General features: G+C 34.7%; 1 protein-coding gene across 2 annotated transcripts in view; it reads left to right on the top strand.

Moving 5' to 3' along the window:
* The window catches only part of FYTTD1 (forty-two-three domain containing 1), a 32,661-nt gene that overhangs the window by 2,253 nt on the left and 12,160 nt on the right, over positions 1-18,248 (top strand). For both annotated transcript variants that reach the window (XM_027107412.1, XM_027107405.1), the window contains exons 2-4: positions 2,613-2,741; positions 11,545-11,693; positions 17,248-17,360. In XM_027107412.1, coding sequence (XP_026963213.1) covers positions 2,613-2,741; positions 11,545-11,693; positions 17,248-17,360 — 391 coding nt within the window. The remainder of the gene's footprint in view (positions 1-2,612; positions 2,742-11,544; positions 11,694-17,247; positions 17,361-18,248) is intronic.

Below are 18,248 nucleotides of genomic sequence, written 5' to 3'. Positions count from 1 at the left end.
TTTATCCAGTGTGCATAGGTTTTAGAATCTAATTTTTTGTTTTGTTTTTAATTGTGACTCTATCAGGTTTATGTGAATATTCATATGGAATTATCTACCAAGGTTACCAATAGCTGGCCTCATTGTGGCTCAATTTCTTAATTTAAAAAAAAGAAATTTCTTTCTTTCTTTCTTTGGCTGTGCCAGGTCTTAGTTGTGGCACACGGGGTCTTCGTTGCTGTGTGCCAGATCTTTAGTTGCAGCATGCGGGGATCCTTTAGTTGCGGCATGCAGGCTCTTAGTTGCGGCGTGAGGGATCTAGTTCCCTGACCAAGGATGGAGCCTGGGTTCCCTGCCTTGGGAACACAGAGTCTTAACCGCTGGACCACCAGGGAAGTCCCTCAGTATCTTAGTTTGAAAATGGGTATTATAATAGTTATTTCATAGAATTATTGTGAGAATTGAATGAATTGAATTGTGAGAATTGAATGATTGAATTATTGTGAGAATTGAATGAATACATGTTTTCAGAACAATCCTATTAGTACTCAGTTACTACTATTACTGTTATTGTTATCACGTGTATACCCCTAGTTTTTTATAAAAGTAGCTCATAGTGGATTTTATTTTTTATTTTTGATGCCTACCTACCCTGTCTACTCCTTGATTAGGAGAAAGCCATTATCTTCTTTTAGATTGGAAGAATCCTCTCTGTCATGGTAGCTCCTTTTAACTTGAGGATTTAGATAATAAAATGTTTAAATAGAAAACATAATATTATGTTTGATATGCTTTTCTACTTTTAATTTTTAGTTATGTTTATACTCTATAATGCTCTGTTTTTAAATCAGCCTGGTTAGTCAAAATTATACTCTGCCTTTTTTTATTTTGTGGTTCCCCAGACCAAGTTCATTTTTTGGGGGTACTCTAATGGCTCTGAGATCTCAGACTTCTGGTGAAGAATAAGTAGCACCCTGTTAGAGGAAAGTAGTGTTTTGAAAGTGGTGTCTAACTATTCCCTTTCTGCTTACTGAGAATTTAACATGTTCATGGCTCTGATATTTGTGAAATCTTTGTATTTTGTAAAAAACTGTTCTTGAGTGTCTTTGATGAACTTTTTTGTAGCTGAATGATGGATCTCAAGATAACAAACTACTTTGAAGGGATTTGAATTATTTTCTATGAATATTTAAATGTCGTTTAGAGTCTTAAAGATTAGAGATTGGTGCACCTCAACGAAGAGTAGCCCCCACTTGCAGCAACTAGAAAAAGCCCACAAGCAGCAACGAAGACCCACTGCAGACATAAATAAATAAATAAATAAATTTTTTAAAAGATTAGAGATTAGTGAGGTAGAGTAGTAATATATAAGAAAGGATCCCTGTAATCTATATTTCCTTCTTTGACTTCAGAAAAGACTAGTTATATTGATATAGTTGTTAGATTATTTGTATTTAGAGTAGTTTGGGAAAAAAAACAACTGAGGTTAGTTTTGTTAATTTTATTAAGAAGTTGTTGATGTTCAGTTTATTTGGTTTACTGTATTTTCAGTCAGCAAAATTAATATTGGAGTTGGAACTTTGGAGAAAGTGTTTGGATATTCTTAAATGAGTATTTTTTGTCTTCTAGTAATCTCCTTTAAACAGATGTAAATAGGGATCTGGAGTACGTTTAGTTTTCTGATCTTGACATTGTTCTGTTGTGGTATTAGAGCAATGTGATGTTTGTGAATTACCTTGGGACAGTCTGGAAGTGTTTTGGGAAATAATAAGACTTAGAACAGTGTAGAGGGAATTCCCTGGTGGTCCAGTGGTTAGGACTCCACGCTTCCACTGCAGAGGGCATGGGTTTGATCCCTGGTCATCGGGGAACTAAGATCCTACAATCCTGCGTGCCGTGCAGCACGGCCAAAAAAAGGGAGAGAGAGAGAGAGAACAGTGTAGAAAGAAAATTAAGGTAACCCTGAATTGCTTTGCTAAATGAGCAAAGAACCAACAGTATTTTCTTTTTGTACTATACCTTTATTATGGTACTTGTTTAATTTTTTGTTTACTATTTACATGACTGTTTCCACCATTAATTTTAAACTTACTGAGAATAGGGATCATATTTTACTTTTGTTTGTTTCTGTTACAGCACAGCCTACCACATATATTCACTGCACATAGTATATACTCAATAAATATTTGCTGAATTTAGGTGAACTTAGAAATTTAGTCTTTGAATGATTTATTTTTTGACTGCCAATGGTTTTATTGAAAGGTGGTCATCTTTAAAAACTGGAGACTTCTGTGATTATGGAAAGTAAGTATGAGTAATTTTTGTAAACAGGTTTTTGCTCATTTATATTTATTAGGGAAAGAAATACTATGAATAACAGAAATCTTCATTAGTTGGTAGCTCTGCTTTGGGCTATTGACTTCAACTTTTCCTACAAAACCATTGTTCATTGCTCCAAATATATTGGCTGATTTGAGCTTTTATGTTCATATCATTATTATCCACTTATCAAAGTGCTTTCAAAGTAGAAAAGAAGTTAGGGACATAGGAAATCTTATCAACTAGAAAATGAGACTGAGTAATTGAGTCATTACGTTAAAATGAAGGTAATCATCACATTTCGTCTATCACAGATGATATCATCAAATTGAATCGAAAGGAAGGAAAGAAACAGAATTTCCCAAGACTAAATAGAAGACTCCAGCAAAGTGGTGCCCGGCAATTCAGGATGAGAGTAAGATGGGGAATTCAACAGAACTCTGGTAAGTTTTGCAAGTAAGCTTTAATAAAGAGCCGTTATTTGTGGGTTCATAGTATACTACCTTTGATACATACTTAAAGCGTGGAGGAAGTATATCAGTACCCTTTGTGATGTGTATTTTTCCTTCTCTCAGAGTTTTGTTTAATCTTACAATCTGGTAAAAATTCAGGTTTCCTTAAATAGGTGATAACACTATTTCTTAAAAACATTAAGTCATTTTAAAGTAACCTCAGTATATAAAGTCTTTATTATATTTAGGACTATAATAAAGGATCTTACATATCATGAAGTCTTAATCTCCTTCACAGTTAGAGTTTTGTCTGATGGATGACTATGTAACTCCAGCTTAAATATATTCAGTGAAAGAGCATACCACCTCACAACATAACTTATTCCATTATTGGAGACAGCACTGTTTACTAGAAAATTCTCTTAATTTGAATTAAATCATGCCTTCCTGTTAATTCTATAGAGTTATAGGAAACAGGTTTCTGTATGAAAACCTTTTATAAATATGTGGAGACTACTATTCTGCATAGAAAATGACCTCTAGATTATTTATCTTATCATCCAGGACCTTTAGGATTTGTTAAATCCTCCAGAGGTAACACAGAATTGAATGGTTTAGATATGGTCTAATGATCTTGGAACTCTACATATACAGTTATTTTTGGTAATCTGGAAGGTTATTTATTTATAACATTTTGTTCCAAAATAGACTTAAGGCAGTAACTGAATACTATTAATTATATGTGACTCATTAACTTTTTTAGCAGTTACATCAGCATTTAATTAATTAATTAATTTATTTATTTTTTTGTGGTACGCGGGCCTCTCACTGTTGTGGCCTCTCTTGTTGCGGAGCGCAGGCTCCGGACGTGCAGGCTCAGCGGCCATGGTTTACGGGCCTAGCCGCTCCGCGGCATGTGGGATCTTCCTGGACTGGGGCACGAACCCGTGTCCCCTGCATCAGCAGGTGGACTCTCAACCACTGCGCCACCAGGGAAGCCCACATCAGCATTTTAGAATAAACATTTGTTCAGATTTTTTAAACTCTAGATCTTTTTTACACATGTGAAAAAATGTTTGATAAACTAATTCCTAAGTTGATTTTTATCCTATATGTTAAAAACCATAGAAAATAATCTCCAATAGGTTGAACATAATTAATCCTATGTTTAACAGCTAATATACCAACATATCCTTAACATATGCCTGTAACTAAGATTAGACCCTGCAGAAGAATTTATTCTTCCCTAGTAATTCCTGGGATAGCTGAACCCAAGTAAGTAAATCTTGTAATAGGTATTTAGCTATAGAAAATTAATATTTAATTCCAGTGATTTATATTTAAAGGTTTCTTATAAATGTTACTCAACATACCATATTTTATATATGATTTGTTTTAAAATAATTTCAGAGTTCATAGAAGCCAGAAATATATTTATTTATGCTAATCGTTTGTTAAATACCTGATAAATGCTCTGAACTGACCAGGTTGTCAGGGTATGTAAAGATGCACTCTTTTATTTCAAGGAATTTCTAGTAACAGAGATAAGGTAGAAAACATAGAGTTAAGACATATCATAAGAGAAATTCTGATTGTACTACAGGATTTTAGATAGGGATTTTGTCCTAAGAAAATTAGTGGTGATTTAATGGGTAAGGTGAAATAGGATCTGATTCATGAAGGATCAGAAAAGCTTTCCTTTTACAGGAGTTATAATCTGAGCCTTGAGTTAAAGGATACCCAGTGGCAGCTTAGGATTTTCTAAGATTGAAATTGCGCTTGTATGTTCTCCACTTACATGTGTCAGGGCCTAAAATAGAACAGCTGCTGCTGTCACTGAATGTTCAGAGAGGTATGGGATTTTCTTAAGCTCTAATTGGTTTGTAAAAGTTAAGATTTCCACGTTATAATGTCAGTGAGGATGTTAGCTTGAGGTAAGGGAATAAGTAGCACAGAGAGCCCTTAGCAAATACTCAATATTTATTTATTTATTTATTTTAAAATTATTTATTTATTTATTTGGCTGCACCGGTTCTTAGTTGCGGCCCGCGGGATCTTCTTTGCCGTGTGCAGGATCTTTAGTCGTGGCATGCGGGCTTGTACTTGTGGCATGCGAGATCTAGTTTCCCTGACCAGGAGTCGAATCCGGGCCCCCTGCATTGGGAGTGTAGAACTTTAACTGCTGGACCACCAGAGGAGTCCCTCAATAATTTATTTTTGACGGCTGAACAGACAAGTGAATAAAGTCTTCCTAATTCTGTACCTGAAATATAATTTAGTCATTCAATACATACTTGTACAAACAACCTAAATGTCTTTCAGGGATGGAATACTATACAACAGCAGTTCTCAAAGTCCAGAGATCCTGGGGAATCCCCAAGACTCAAGGGGTTCACATGGTCAAAACTATTTCTATAATACTAAGACATTGTGTTTTCAGTCTTATTCTCTCATAAATGTACAGTGGACTTTCCAAAGTCTACATGACATGTGATAAATAAAACATATTGGAAGCAGAAGCAGAAATGCGAATCTAGCTATCTCCTATTAAGCCACACACTAAAGAGATTTGCAAAAATGCAAATCAATGCTACTCTTCCTATTAGATATTTTTGTTTGTTTAGGAATACAGTAATTATTTTTCATTAAAAATGTTATTTGCCCTACATGTTGTGAGTTTATTGTTGTTTTAATAAAATAACAAATAGTTTTTAAATGTCTTAGTTTTCATTTGTAGTGTGGTAAATAGCAGTAAACATAAACCCTATATATCAGAAATACCAGAAACAAAAACTCTTTGGGGTCCTTAATAATTTTTAAGAGTATAAAGAGGTCCTGAGACCAAAAAGTTTGAGGATGCTATTTCTTTTAGAGGTAGAGGAGACAGAGAAATAGTTGTATGCTTCTTTAAAAGGAGCCAGTAATATGATTGCATACACTCTGTGATATGATATTTCCCAGAAAATCCCTCAAACCTTCGTGTAAGTGATCAGACTACAGAAATTATTTAGGCAGCTTGATGTGTGTGTGAAAGAAATTCATGAAGGGATTGGGCTAACGATTCAAAGGAAAGATGAAAATTCATGTGTCTAGTTTTAGTTGTTCTCAACATTGGTTGCATCTGTGGAGCTTTATAAATTAGACTGATGCTCTGGCTGCACTCCATTGCTACTGAACCAGAATCTGCAGAAGTAGGGCCTGGGTTTGTTTGTTTTTTTTTTCTTTTAAGCTCCATATGTCCTTCTCATACATGGCTAGTAGTGTTAAACTGCTGCTCTGGTGGAGCTGAAAATGTGAAAGGACCTTCATAGAGGTAGTAGTTGAAGTAATGAGAATGAAGGTACTCTAGAAAGACGAGAACTTTCTAAAGGGGCTGATTGGATGAAAACCAAGAAAAGACTATTGCATGAAACATGACAGTGACAGCGTGAAAAATACAACCATTGCTAAAACTGAGATAGAGCTAGTGAAGTTTGTTCAAAGATAGAAAAGGAGGAAGGAGGAAGGGATGATCTAGGCTTGTTAGAAGGTAGAGGATAAGAAGCCACTGAAAGGAAAGAAAGAAAAGATGGTAGAACAGGGCTTCCCTGGTGGTGCAGTGGTTGAGAGTCTGCCTGCCGATGCAGGGGACATGGGTTCGTGCCCCGGTCTGGGAAGATCCCACATGCCGCGGAGTGGCTGGGCCCGTGAGCCATGGCCGCTGAGCCTGCGCGTCCGGAGCCTGTGCTCCGCGATGGGAGAGACCACAACAGTGAGAGGCCCGCGTACCGCAAAAAAAAAAAAAAAAGATGGTAGAACGGGTGATGAGTATGGGAACAATGACTATAACAGTCAGAAATAGAAGGCACCCAGGAATAGAATTCTATCCCATACTTGTCTCCTTTTATTCTTGTTTTTTTTTTTAAATTTTATTGAAGTATAGTTGATTTACAAGGCTGTGTTAATTGCTTCTGTACAGCAAAGTGACTCAGTTATAGATGGATAAATTCTTTTTCATATTCTTTCCATTATGGTTTATTATAGGATATTGAATATAGTTCCCTGTGCCATACAGTAGGACCTTGTTGTTTATCCATCCTGTATATATACTAGTTTATATCTGCTAATCCCAAACTCCCAATCCTTCCCTCTCCCTCCCCTTTTATTCTTGTTAATGAGATTTTCTCATGAGTCTTTTTCGTCTACGCCTCAAACTTTGGTATAATAATGGACTCCTCCTCTCTTTAAACTTTCTCTTTGTTCTACTAATTCATTCATTCTTTTGGAATACGTTCAAATTTCTTTGCTCCTTTCCCAGTCCCTTATCATGTTGTGTTTGAGTGTTGCGATAGCATCTGAAATGGTTTCACTGCCTTCTCTCTCTTTCTTCCATTCAGTATAACATACCGCTTCTAGACTGTTATAATCTGATCATGAATTCAGCGAGCCCCCCCTCAGTTCCCTTTCAAGTATAGTCTTTTTTTTTTTCATCTTTATTGGCATATAATTGGTTTACAATGGTGTGTTAGTTTCTGCTTTATAACAAAGTGAATCAGCTATGCATATACATATATCCCCATATCTCTTCCCTCTTGCATCTCCCTCCCTCACACACTCCCTATCCCACCCCTCTAGGTGATCACAAAGCACCAAGCTGATCCTCCTGTGCTATGCGGCTGCTTCCCACTAGCTATCGGTTTTACATTTGGTAGTGTATATATGTCCATGCCACTCTCTCACTTTGTCCCAGCTTAACCTTCCCCCTCCCCGTGACCTCAAGTCCATTCTCTAGTAGGTCTGCTTCTTTATTCCCATCCTGCCCCTAGGTTCTTCATGACCATTTTTTTTAGATTCCATATATATGTGTTAGCATACAGTATTTGTTTTCTTCTTTCTGACTTACTTCACTCTGTATGACAGACTCTAGGTCCATCCACCTCACTACAAATAACTCAGTTTCTTTTTATGGCTGAGTAATATTCCATTGTATATATGTGCCATATCTTCTTTATCCATTCATCTGTCGATGGACATTTAGGTTTCTTCTATGTCCTGGCTATTGTAAATAGAGCTGCAGTGAACATTTTGGTACATGACTCTTTTTGAATTATGGTTTTCTCAGAGTATATGCCCAGTAGTGGGATTGCTGGATCGTATGGTAGTTCTATTTTTAGTTTTTTAAGGAACCTTCATACTGTTCTCCATAGTGGCTGTATCAATTTACATTCCCACCAACAGTGCAAGAGGGTTCCCTTTTCTCCACACCCTCTCCAGCATTTACTGTTTGTAGATTTTTTGATGATGGCGATTCTGACTGGTGTGAGGTGATACCTCATTGTAGTTTTCCATTCACTTCTTATCCTTTTCTCTAGACTGTCTCTCAAATCACTGTGGTTGCCCATGTCTTTGTACTTGTCACTTTATGCCTCTCTCCCTATTCACATCTTGCCTGTTTTGTAATACCTAGCTCAGAGCCTGCTTTTTCTGTCATAGCTGTGTTTTTCTCTTTGGAAATGTACCATAGATTATATTCTACCTTTTATTATTCTTTAATTTTTATATATAACAGTTTGGAAAATGCTCAATTTTTCGAGCCACAGACTTGCACTTAGATCATGGCTCTGCCATTTTCTAACTGTGCCCTCTGGGTAGTCACTGTTCTTCGCCTCACTTTGCTCACTTGCAAAATTGAGATGTTAGCGTCAATTTCATCAAGTGCTCATTTAAATTAAGGTACTCAGAACAGTGCCCAGCACAGTGGTAGCTGCTTCATTATTTAATACAAATAAAAATAGCAAGTAGTTGTAGATTTAATTTGAATATACAGGTTTCCCCAACATGCTTAATCTTTGTTTGGTTGCAATTCTAGAAGGGAATCACACATAGAACAGCAATAATTTGATCCTAATATTTAATTTTATTGCTTTTTTGCTTTATTGCTTTTTTGCTGATTATAAAAGTAATAAAATCAGCACCTTTAGTACTGAGGCAGAGCACCCAAAAAGGGAACAAATCTACAAGAACTCCTTACCACACTGAGTTGCTGTGCTGGTGGAATTCACTGGGAAGTGATCTATAGGGGTGATGCAGCTTTAATTCACTGGAGGATGAGCAGGGCCAGAATTAGAGTGATGCCTAGGACTAGATCTAGATAGATACCGAGGGCCTAATATTTAAGGTGTCACTCATTCTCAGATTTTATGCCCTAGGTGCCTCTCTTGCCTCACCATAGTCTCAGCTTTCAGGGGAGGGCTAATGAGTACCACTGGGTGTCCTATGCCACAGGAGCAAGCCTTGAGGTGCACACTGGAACTTAGAAGAGAAGCTCCTTCTTCTTCTAGAGTCCCTCCAGTGCCCTCTGCTGACAAAGCTTAACATCGTGCCAGCTGGTAAGAGATGTTCCAGTAACAGAAGTGGGACAGTAAAGAGTGAATTGAGAGCTGAAAGGCAATAAATTGGTAAATGGTTCAACCATCATAACATAACAGGTTTTTCTAACTGTCTAGTTGAATTCTGGTCTCAAAGTAGGTACACCATAAAAAAGCATTATGGAATTAGATAAATTCGACAGTGACATATACATGATTATGGCTTAAGAGATTCATCACACACAGTCCTGAGAAATCCTACAGTAAACTATTTTAACTTTGTTTAGTTTGACTATGAAACAGGTTGGTAGACCTGTTACCACATTGCAGGTGTATAGTATTATACAGGATTCCATTCTAAAGACATTCCCCCCCAAATTAGAATTAAGATAAGCATGCCCAATATCACAATTGTTACTTAGCATAGTTCTCTGGAATTTCTGGCCATTGCATTAAGAAGTAAAAGAATTTGAGGTATAATTATTGGAAGGAAGAAGGTAGTATCATTTGTGGGTAATATGATTGTCACTCAGAAATCCCAAGAAAATAATTTGAAAGACTATTAGAACTAATAAGTGAATTCAGTGGAATGGCTGATTAAAAGCTATTAATTAAAACCTCAGTAGCTTTCTGTAATCCCAGGAATGACAATATGAAGATTATTAATAGATAAGGGATCTTTTTTTGTGATTGACAACAAAGGTATAAAATACCTAGTAATAAGCTTAACAAGAAATGTGCAGGACCTATGGGAGGAAAAGCTTGAAACTTTACTGAGCCAATTTAGTGACAGAAGAAGACTTGAATAAGTGGAAAGATGTAACGTGTTCCTGAATATTGTAAAATGTTGATTCTTGATAAATTAATTATAAATTTAAAGTAATTCTTCTATCAAAGCATCAAAGGAAATTAGAACTTGACCCTAGAAAACTGGTTTATGAACATGATAGTTTGTGAGTGGAAGAATACAGATAGTCAGAAAACCCATGGAAAGTGTTCATTATTACTAGTAAACTACCAAATACAAGTTGTTTTTTTTAATCTCAAACGCTAAATGATAAAGATTAAAAAGAATAATATTTAAAGTTGTCAATGATACAGAAAAAGTAGCACCCTTATGTTCCTGGGAATATAAATAAATATAGTTATTCTGGAGGGGATTTTTTACAATATGAATCAAAATCCTTTAGAATTTGCTTTACTCTTTGATACAGCATTTTGATCTTTGGAAATTTATATATTGAGGAAATATCATGGATGTGTATAAAAATGTTATCTGTAGTGTTATTGCAATGTTATTTATAATAGTGTAACATTAGAAGTAACTAAAATGATTAGTATGAATATTAAAGACATAGGATTAATATTCACAATACAGTGTTAATGTAGACTACAAAGTAGTATATGGAGTAGTGAAATGTGGTTGCTGGAAGATTGACTCAGTCCATTTTCTGGGCACATGGTACTACAAAATTGTGAATTACCTCATGTGATAGTCTTTTGAGTTGCTTAAAGACAGTTGAAACTAAAAGTGTTAATTTGAGATGTATGTATACAAGTAAAAGACTAGAAAAATATAAAATGTTAGTAGTTGTTGTCTCTAAGTGGTGGGCTAATGGTGGTGGCTTTTATATTCTTATTTGTACTTTATATGTTTTTAAGATTTCTGTACTGAGCACGTTTACTTTTTCATAATTAGAAAATAAGTATTTAAATAGGTAAGATACATAATGGAAAAGCAAAGTCAGTAATATCATATGCCGCAGAGATTAAAATATATATCCATTGGAGTTTACTGCAGACTTTAGCAAAAGCAGTTTGAATATAATAAGACTGAAAACAAAGAAGCCAGATTGCAACATCGTAAGAAAATAGGAGATGAGATAGTGATTCCACTCTGGATCAGTGCCATCCAACAAATAAAATATGAGCCACATATTAATAATATATTTTATTTAACCCAGTACATCTAAAATATCATTCTAACATATGATTAATATAAAATTATTAATGAAATATTATACATTCTTTTGTTACATCTTAATTCAGACTAGTCATATTTCAAGTACTCAATAACCACATGTGGTTAGTGGCTACCATGCTGCACAGGGAAAGTTGAGACTGTTCTGTTTGTTGAGAAAGTAATGCCAAAGAGAGGATAGCTGGGGGGAAATGTGAGAATCCTCTAGTCCTTTGCAGTCCATTACAGCAGCAGAACCCTTTCCAATAGCTTATTGCCTCTTTAAAAGTGAAATATTTTATGTAATTTTAAAGAAGTTATATAAATAGTAATATAATAATAATATAAGAAATATTATATGAATAATAATAAATGAAAAAAACTCTCATATCCTCCACCCTACTTAAGAAATAGAATATCCTGTGACCTGTGTGTCACTCAGTTGCAGTCTTAGATTGATTTTTTTTTTTTTCCTCCTCTCCTCCAGGTTTTGGTAAGAATAGTCTGAGCCGTAGAGGAAGAGTGATGCCTGGAAAGAGACGTCCTTATGGAGTTATCACTGGCCTTGCAGCTAGGAAAGCAACTGGAATTCGAAAAGGAATTAGTCCTATGAATCGACCACCTCTAAGTGACAAGGTAGGATGATGGCTAATCCTGAGTCAGAAACTCTTTTCCTTACAAATGAGTCTGTATTCAGAACAGAAACAGACTCAACAGACATAGAAAACAAACTTACAGTTACCAAAGGGGATGGGGAGGGGGGAGGGATAAATTAGGAGTATGGGATTGACAGATACAAATTACTATATGTAAAATAGATAAGCAACAAGGATTTACTGTATTATCACAGGGAACTATATTCAGCATCTTATAATAACTTATAATGGAAAATAATCTGAAATATATATATATTTATGACTGAATCACTTTGCTCTACACCTGAAACGAACACAATATGTAAATCAACCATACTTCAATTAAAAAAAGAGAAAGAAACCCTTTTCCTTTATTCGTACTAATATTTCTGTGAATGAGCTTGAGAGAGCATTTTATTTGAATATTTTGGGTTTTTTTAATATAGTACTTTGGGGCTTATATAAAAAATTCAATAATTAAATAATAATTATTGTCATTCATGAAGAATACCTAAATTTCCACATTCTCAAATATAAGTTTTTTTAGAGGTTCTTGCCTTTCCCTGTGTGTGTGTGTGTGAAGTTTTTAACGGGATAGTGTGTGTCTGCAGTTTTTAACAGGTTATTGACGTATAATTTTATACTATAAAATTCATTTGTTTTAAGTGTACAATTCAGTGAATTTTAGAAAATTTATAGAGTTGAACAATCATCACAATAATTAATTTTAGAACATTTCTATCACTCTAAAAAGAAATCTCAAGTCCATTCACAGTCATACCCTGTGATATGCCCCAGGCAACCACTAATCTACTTGCTGTAGATATTTTATAAATTTGCCTTTCTGGCATATTTCATATACAGGCATACCTTGTTTTATTGTACTTCACTTTATTGTGCTTCACAGATACTGCGTCTTTTTACAAATTGAAGATTTTTGGCAACCCTGCACTGAGCAAGTCTGTTGGTGCCGTTGTTCCAACAGCATTTGCTCACTTTGTGTCTCTGTGTCACATTTTGGTAATTCTCGCAATATTTCAAACTCTTTCATCATTATATTTGTTATGGTGATCAGTGATCTTTGATGGTACTATTGGAAAAAGATCACAACTCGCTGAAGTCTGAGATGATGCGTAGCATTTTTAGCAATAAAGCATTTTTAGATTAAGGTATGTACGTTGTTTTTTTAGGCATAATGCTGTGGCACACTTAATAGACTACAGTATAGCATAAATATAAATTTTTATATATAGTGGGAAACCAAAAATTCATGTGACTCACTTTATTGTGATATTTGCTTTATTGCAGTGGTCTGGAACCAAATCCCCAGTAACTCCGAGGTATGCCTGTAAATGGAATCATACAATAGTATGTAGGCTGGCATTTAGCCATAATACTTTTGAGGTTCATCATGTTGTAGCATGTCTCAGTACTTCATCTCTTTTTATTAGTGAATAATATTTCATTGTATGAATATTTTGTTTACCCATTCACCAGTTGATGGACAACATTTTGGTTTTTTCCACTTTTTTGGGTATTGTGAATATGTTGCTGTGAACATTGCCTGTAAGTCTGTATGGACACAGGTTTTCATTTCTCTTGGGTGGATACCTATCTCCCCTAGTTGATACTTTTAATTAGAGTTACAATTATTTACCCACCATAAATTAACTACTTTTCAAATCTTGACTGAATTTTTAATTACATCTCAATGAGTAATTTTTGAATTGGCTGTATAAAGCATTACTTAAAATAGTTTCACAAATGGTTTTTCTTTAACTTCTTATGTTTAGTAAGTCTGAGCCACCAAGGAATTTAATGTTCCACCCTGCTGTTTTTTAACCCCTTTTGTTTCTCTGATTATGAAAGTAATACATATTTTAATACAAAAATTCAGGACATTCATTTCTTAAATTGTCTTAAGTATCTGTATTCTGGTTAACCACAACTGTCTTCACCCCTTAACTTTTCAATTCTGCTATCACCAGCAGCTATTCTCTAAAACTTTATTACAGAACTTGCTTCAGTAAAAATTTTAAGTTACCACATGTGGTAGTCTTTTGAGTTGTTTAAAAATAGTGAAAATTGAAAGAGAATGTGCTGAATTGTGAGATCCTTTTATTTAAAGTTTGAATGATTTTGGAAAAGGTATGGTTTGAAATTTGCTGTTTCTTAAGAACCTTTCTCTCAACCTGAATACAGATTAATGTCTCAACAGAATCGACTGTGGTACTTGTGAAGCAGATCATTTTCTAGCAGTTTAGAAAATTTTTTTTTACATATAAGTAACTTAAACCATCCTCTTCTAGTCAATAAACAAATTACCTAAGTAAGTTAATTGTCCTTGAATTGCTGCATATACTTAGAAATTTTATACCATAAAAAAAGTCCTGACCACAATTAGACTTTTTGTTACTTTTTCTCTTCCTTTCCACAGTTTATATGAATTAATGAGATTTTATTTCAATAAAAATGTACATTTTCTTACCTATGAAGTGAATTACTAAGTGGGAAAGATAGCATACTCATTTACATTACTAGTAATTACTGAGAGAGCAAATGGCTATGCCTGGAGGGGAATGGTTGTCTCTAAGAATGAATTTTCTTTTGTTTAGAGAAAGTCAGCTTAAAATATCTGCCAAGTAAAAGTTTGTAAGGGATTCTTCTACTGGAATATATAACCTTGTCAATGTCAATACTGTAACTTTTCTGTTTTAGGTTCACAGTTTCCTAAAACTGAGGGTATGTTATGTTTTGTAGAACTTTTAACTTGACTAATAATACTAAACCATTTAGTACTTCTGTGAACTTAAAAAATTTTTGTTGTTGCTGCATATATAGCAGTTATCTTCTGCTAATGGGTAGTTTTGATCTTTTGTCTGATTTTGACAGTTTATAAATACCTTATCTTCATACTATGGAATTCTATTCAGCAATAAAAAAGGAATAAATGTTAATGCGCAAGACAGTGTGGGTACATCTCAAAACATCATGCTAAGCAAAAGAACACGAACACAAAACACTATGTACTATGATTCTGTTTATTTGAAATTGTAGAAAAGGCTAAACTATAGTGACAGATCAGTCATTGCCTGGGGTTAGAGTCAGGTGGGGGAAGGAAATTGACTGCAAAGGGACACAGGGAAACTTTTAAGGGTAAGGGTACTGTTTTATATCTTGATTATGATGTGGTTCCATGATTACATGTAATTACCCAACTTCATCAAACTGTACACTTAAAATTTTATTGTATGTAAATATTACTTTAATAAAATAGCATTAAAAATAAACTACCTTAATTTCTTTCCTTCAAGGAATAATTTTTATCTCAAAATTCTGTAAGAAAAACTTATCCTTAGATATTTTTTATAAACACTTTTATACACATGTACAAACCTTAGATTCATGGAACACAAATTCCCCATATATTAATGGATTGTTAAAGTTCTTGTCCATGTATTCATCATTTACTTCATGTTGACTGAATACTCAGTATGTCCTAGACGCAAGGGATTCTGCAGTAACCCAATAGAAAATCCCTGTCTTCATGGAGAACTCAAATAAATATTAAATAATTTATCACACAAATAACTATATGATTGTAATATGGCAGGTATTTTGAAGGAAAACAACATGTGGCAGTAGTATCATAGAAGGAACTTTTACATTTACCTATAAAATGAGCCTTGGTATTTTTATTAAAGACAAAATACAAAGCTCGGAATGGGCCATCATTAGTCTGATTTCATAGCATTTCTTCTGTACTCTTAATATTCTTTATTCCTCCATTTACTTCTTTTCCAAACATTCATGAAAATGAAGACTATCGTAATTTTTGTGGTTTTTAGTCAATCAATATTTATGTGATACTTCTCATATTCTTTTTTTTTTAACTTTTATTGGAGTATAGTTGCATTACAACGTTGTGTTAGTTTCTGCTGTACAGTAAAGTGAATCAGTTACAGGTATACATATCTCCACTGTTTTTTAGATTTCCTTCCCATTTAGGTCACCACAGATCATTGAGTAGAGGTCCCCTGTGCTAAACAGTAGGTTCTCATTAGTTATCTATTTTATACTTAGTGGTGTATATATGTCAATCCCAATCTCCCAATTTGTCCCATTCCCCCCTTCCCCTCCTTGGTAACCATAAGTTTGTTCTCTACATCTGGACTCTATTTCTGCTTTGCTGATAAGTTCATCTGTACCATTCTTCTAGATTCCACATATAAGGGATATTATACGATGTTTGTTTTTCTTTTTCTGATTCACTTCACTCTGTATGACAGTCTCTGGGTCTACCCATGTCTCTGCAAATGGCACTATTTTGTTCCTTTTTATGGCTGAGTAATATTCTATTGTATATATATACCACATCTTCTTTATCCATTCCTCTGTCAGTGGACATTTACGTTGCTTCCATGTCCTGGCTATTGTAAATAGAGCTGCAGTGAACATTGTGGTACATGACTCTTTTTGAATTATGGTTTTCTCAGGTTATATACCCAGTAGTGGGATTGCTGGGTCGTATGGTAGTTTTATTTTTTGTTTTTTAAGGAATCTCCATACTGTTCTCCATAGTGGCTGTATCAATTTACATTCCCACGAACAGTGCAGGAGGGTTCCCTTTTCTCCACACCTGCTCCAGCATTTATTGTTTGTAGATTTTTTGATGATGGCCATTCTGACTGGTGTGAGGTGATACCTCATTGTAGTTTTGATTTGCATTTCTCTAATAATTTGCGATGTTGAGCATCTTTTCATGTGCTTTTTGGCCATCTGAATGTCTTCTTTGGAGAATGTCTATTTAGATCTTCCCCCCAGTTATTGATTGGGTTATTTTTTTGATATTGAGCTACATGAGCTGTTTGTATATTTTGGAGATTAATCCCTTGTCAGATTCTCAAAATATAAGAGAATCTAGATTAAATAAAAGATATAGTCCATATTGTCAGAGACTTTAGAAAAGGCTTCATGGGAAATATGGAAACCTGAATTAGGCTTTAATGATGGACTGAATTTATATATGTAGAGGGAGAAAAAGTGGACATTTCCTGTGCTTATTTTCTATGACATTGAGTTTTCTTAATTCTTGTTTTTCTACTCAGACTTCTTTGCTATCACAACCTCCCTTTTTCCTTCTCACACATTTGTTTTGGATCTTGGCTCTCTTATCTCTTCACTTGATATCAAAATCATATTTATATAAAAGATTCCCTAATTTACATTTCTGGCTCTCTAGAGGGTTCTTCTCTTGAGCTCCAGAGCCATGTTTCCTCATCACCTGTGCATCCCTCAGAATACCTCAAACTGAACATAACCAAAATAGAAAAAAATTCATTCTTCTGCTTGAATTCTTCTTTTGTTGCAAGTATTTTAAGTGTAATGTAGTTATCTTTTTCGTCACTTAGACAGGAAATATTCAAGTTGTTTTAGCACAACCTGTACATCTAAGCAGTGGTCAGTCCCTGTCCATTCTGCCTCAGAAATGTTTATTATAGTAGGGTATAGAGCAAAAAGCAATCTAATTAACATAGTTTCTTGCTTTCTGAAAGAATATAGAGCGATATTTTCCAGCGTTAAAAAGGAAGGCAAACCTTCTGAGACAAAATGAAGTACAGAGAAAACCAGTTGCAGCTCTCAAGAGACCTAACCAGTTAAATAGAAAGTAAGTACTCAAATATAAGACAGTGTTATGTTATACATCATAAATAAAGATGGACTTCTTGCCCTGAGAGTTCAAAGAAATGAATTTGCAGTGATGTTTGTAGGTATCTAGTCATTTTCAAGACAGATATTTGGGATGTCTGTTTGAAAATCCAATATGGAAGTATTCAGTAATAGCTTCATTATCTCTCGGAACCAGTGTTATTGATGAATTTAACTGATTATAAACGTTTTAAAAAAGCATAACTCTGTGTCTTTCTCTTTCTTGACATACAGAGTAAAATTGCAAAAGGTGATGGTTTTGGTAAAAACACCTCTTCCAGAATTATTCAAAATTGAGAATTCTGAAAGCTGAATTTGTTATATAGTCTCAGTGGCTCTTAATAAAGCAGTGTATGTTATTTGTGGGAAAAGCAAACCTGAAAGAATTTTGCATGAATGCTTCGTAAGCTGAAATTATTTTTCTATTAATTTAAAAAAGATATAACAGGGCTTCCCTGGTGGCTTAGTGGTTAAGACTCCACGCTGTCAATGCATGGGACCCGGGTTTGATCCCTGGTCAGGGAACTAGATCCCATATGCATGCCGCAACTCAGAGTTTGCATGCCACAACTAAGGAGCCCGCCTGCTGCAACTAAGGAGCCCACCTGCCCAACTAAGACCTGGCACAACCAAATAAATAAATTAAAAAAAAAAAAGTATAACAAAACTTAAAAATTGTGGCCTATCGTTATGGTATTCTGTTCTCTGTAAGGATAAAGTAGTTGACAGGCTGCAAAGTTTTCTTATTATTTCAGTTTCAAATGCCTTTTATTCATCTTTTATAGAAGATAATTCAAAGCAAAAAACCCTGAAATGAAGTTTTTGTATAAGTGGAATGGCTACAATT

The sequence above is a fragment of the Aethalodelphis obliquidens genome, unplaced genomic scaffold (assembly GCF_003676395.1).
Source record: "Aethalodelphis obliquidens isolate GAN/ISIS:26980383/991018 unplaced genomic scaffold, ASM367639v1 scaffold1, whole genome shotgun sequence".
NCBI lineage: Eukaryota > Metazoa > Chordata > Mammalia > Artiodactyla > Delphinidae > Aethalodelphis > Aethalodelphis obliquidens.
The sequence above is the reverse complement of the archived record's forward strand: the minus strand, read 5'-3'. Positions and strand labels throughout refer to the sequence as shown.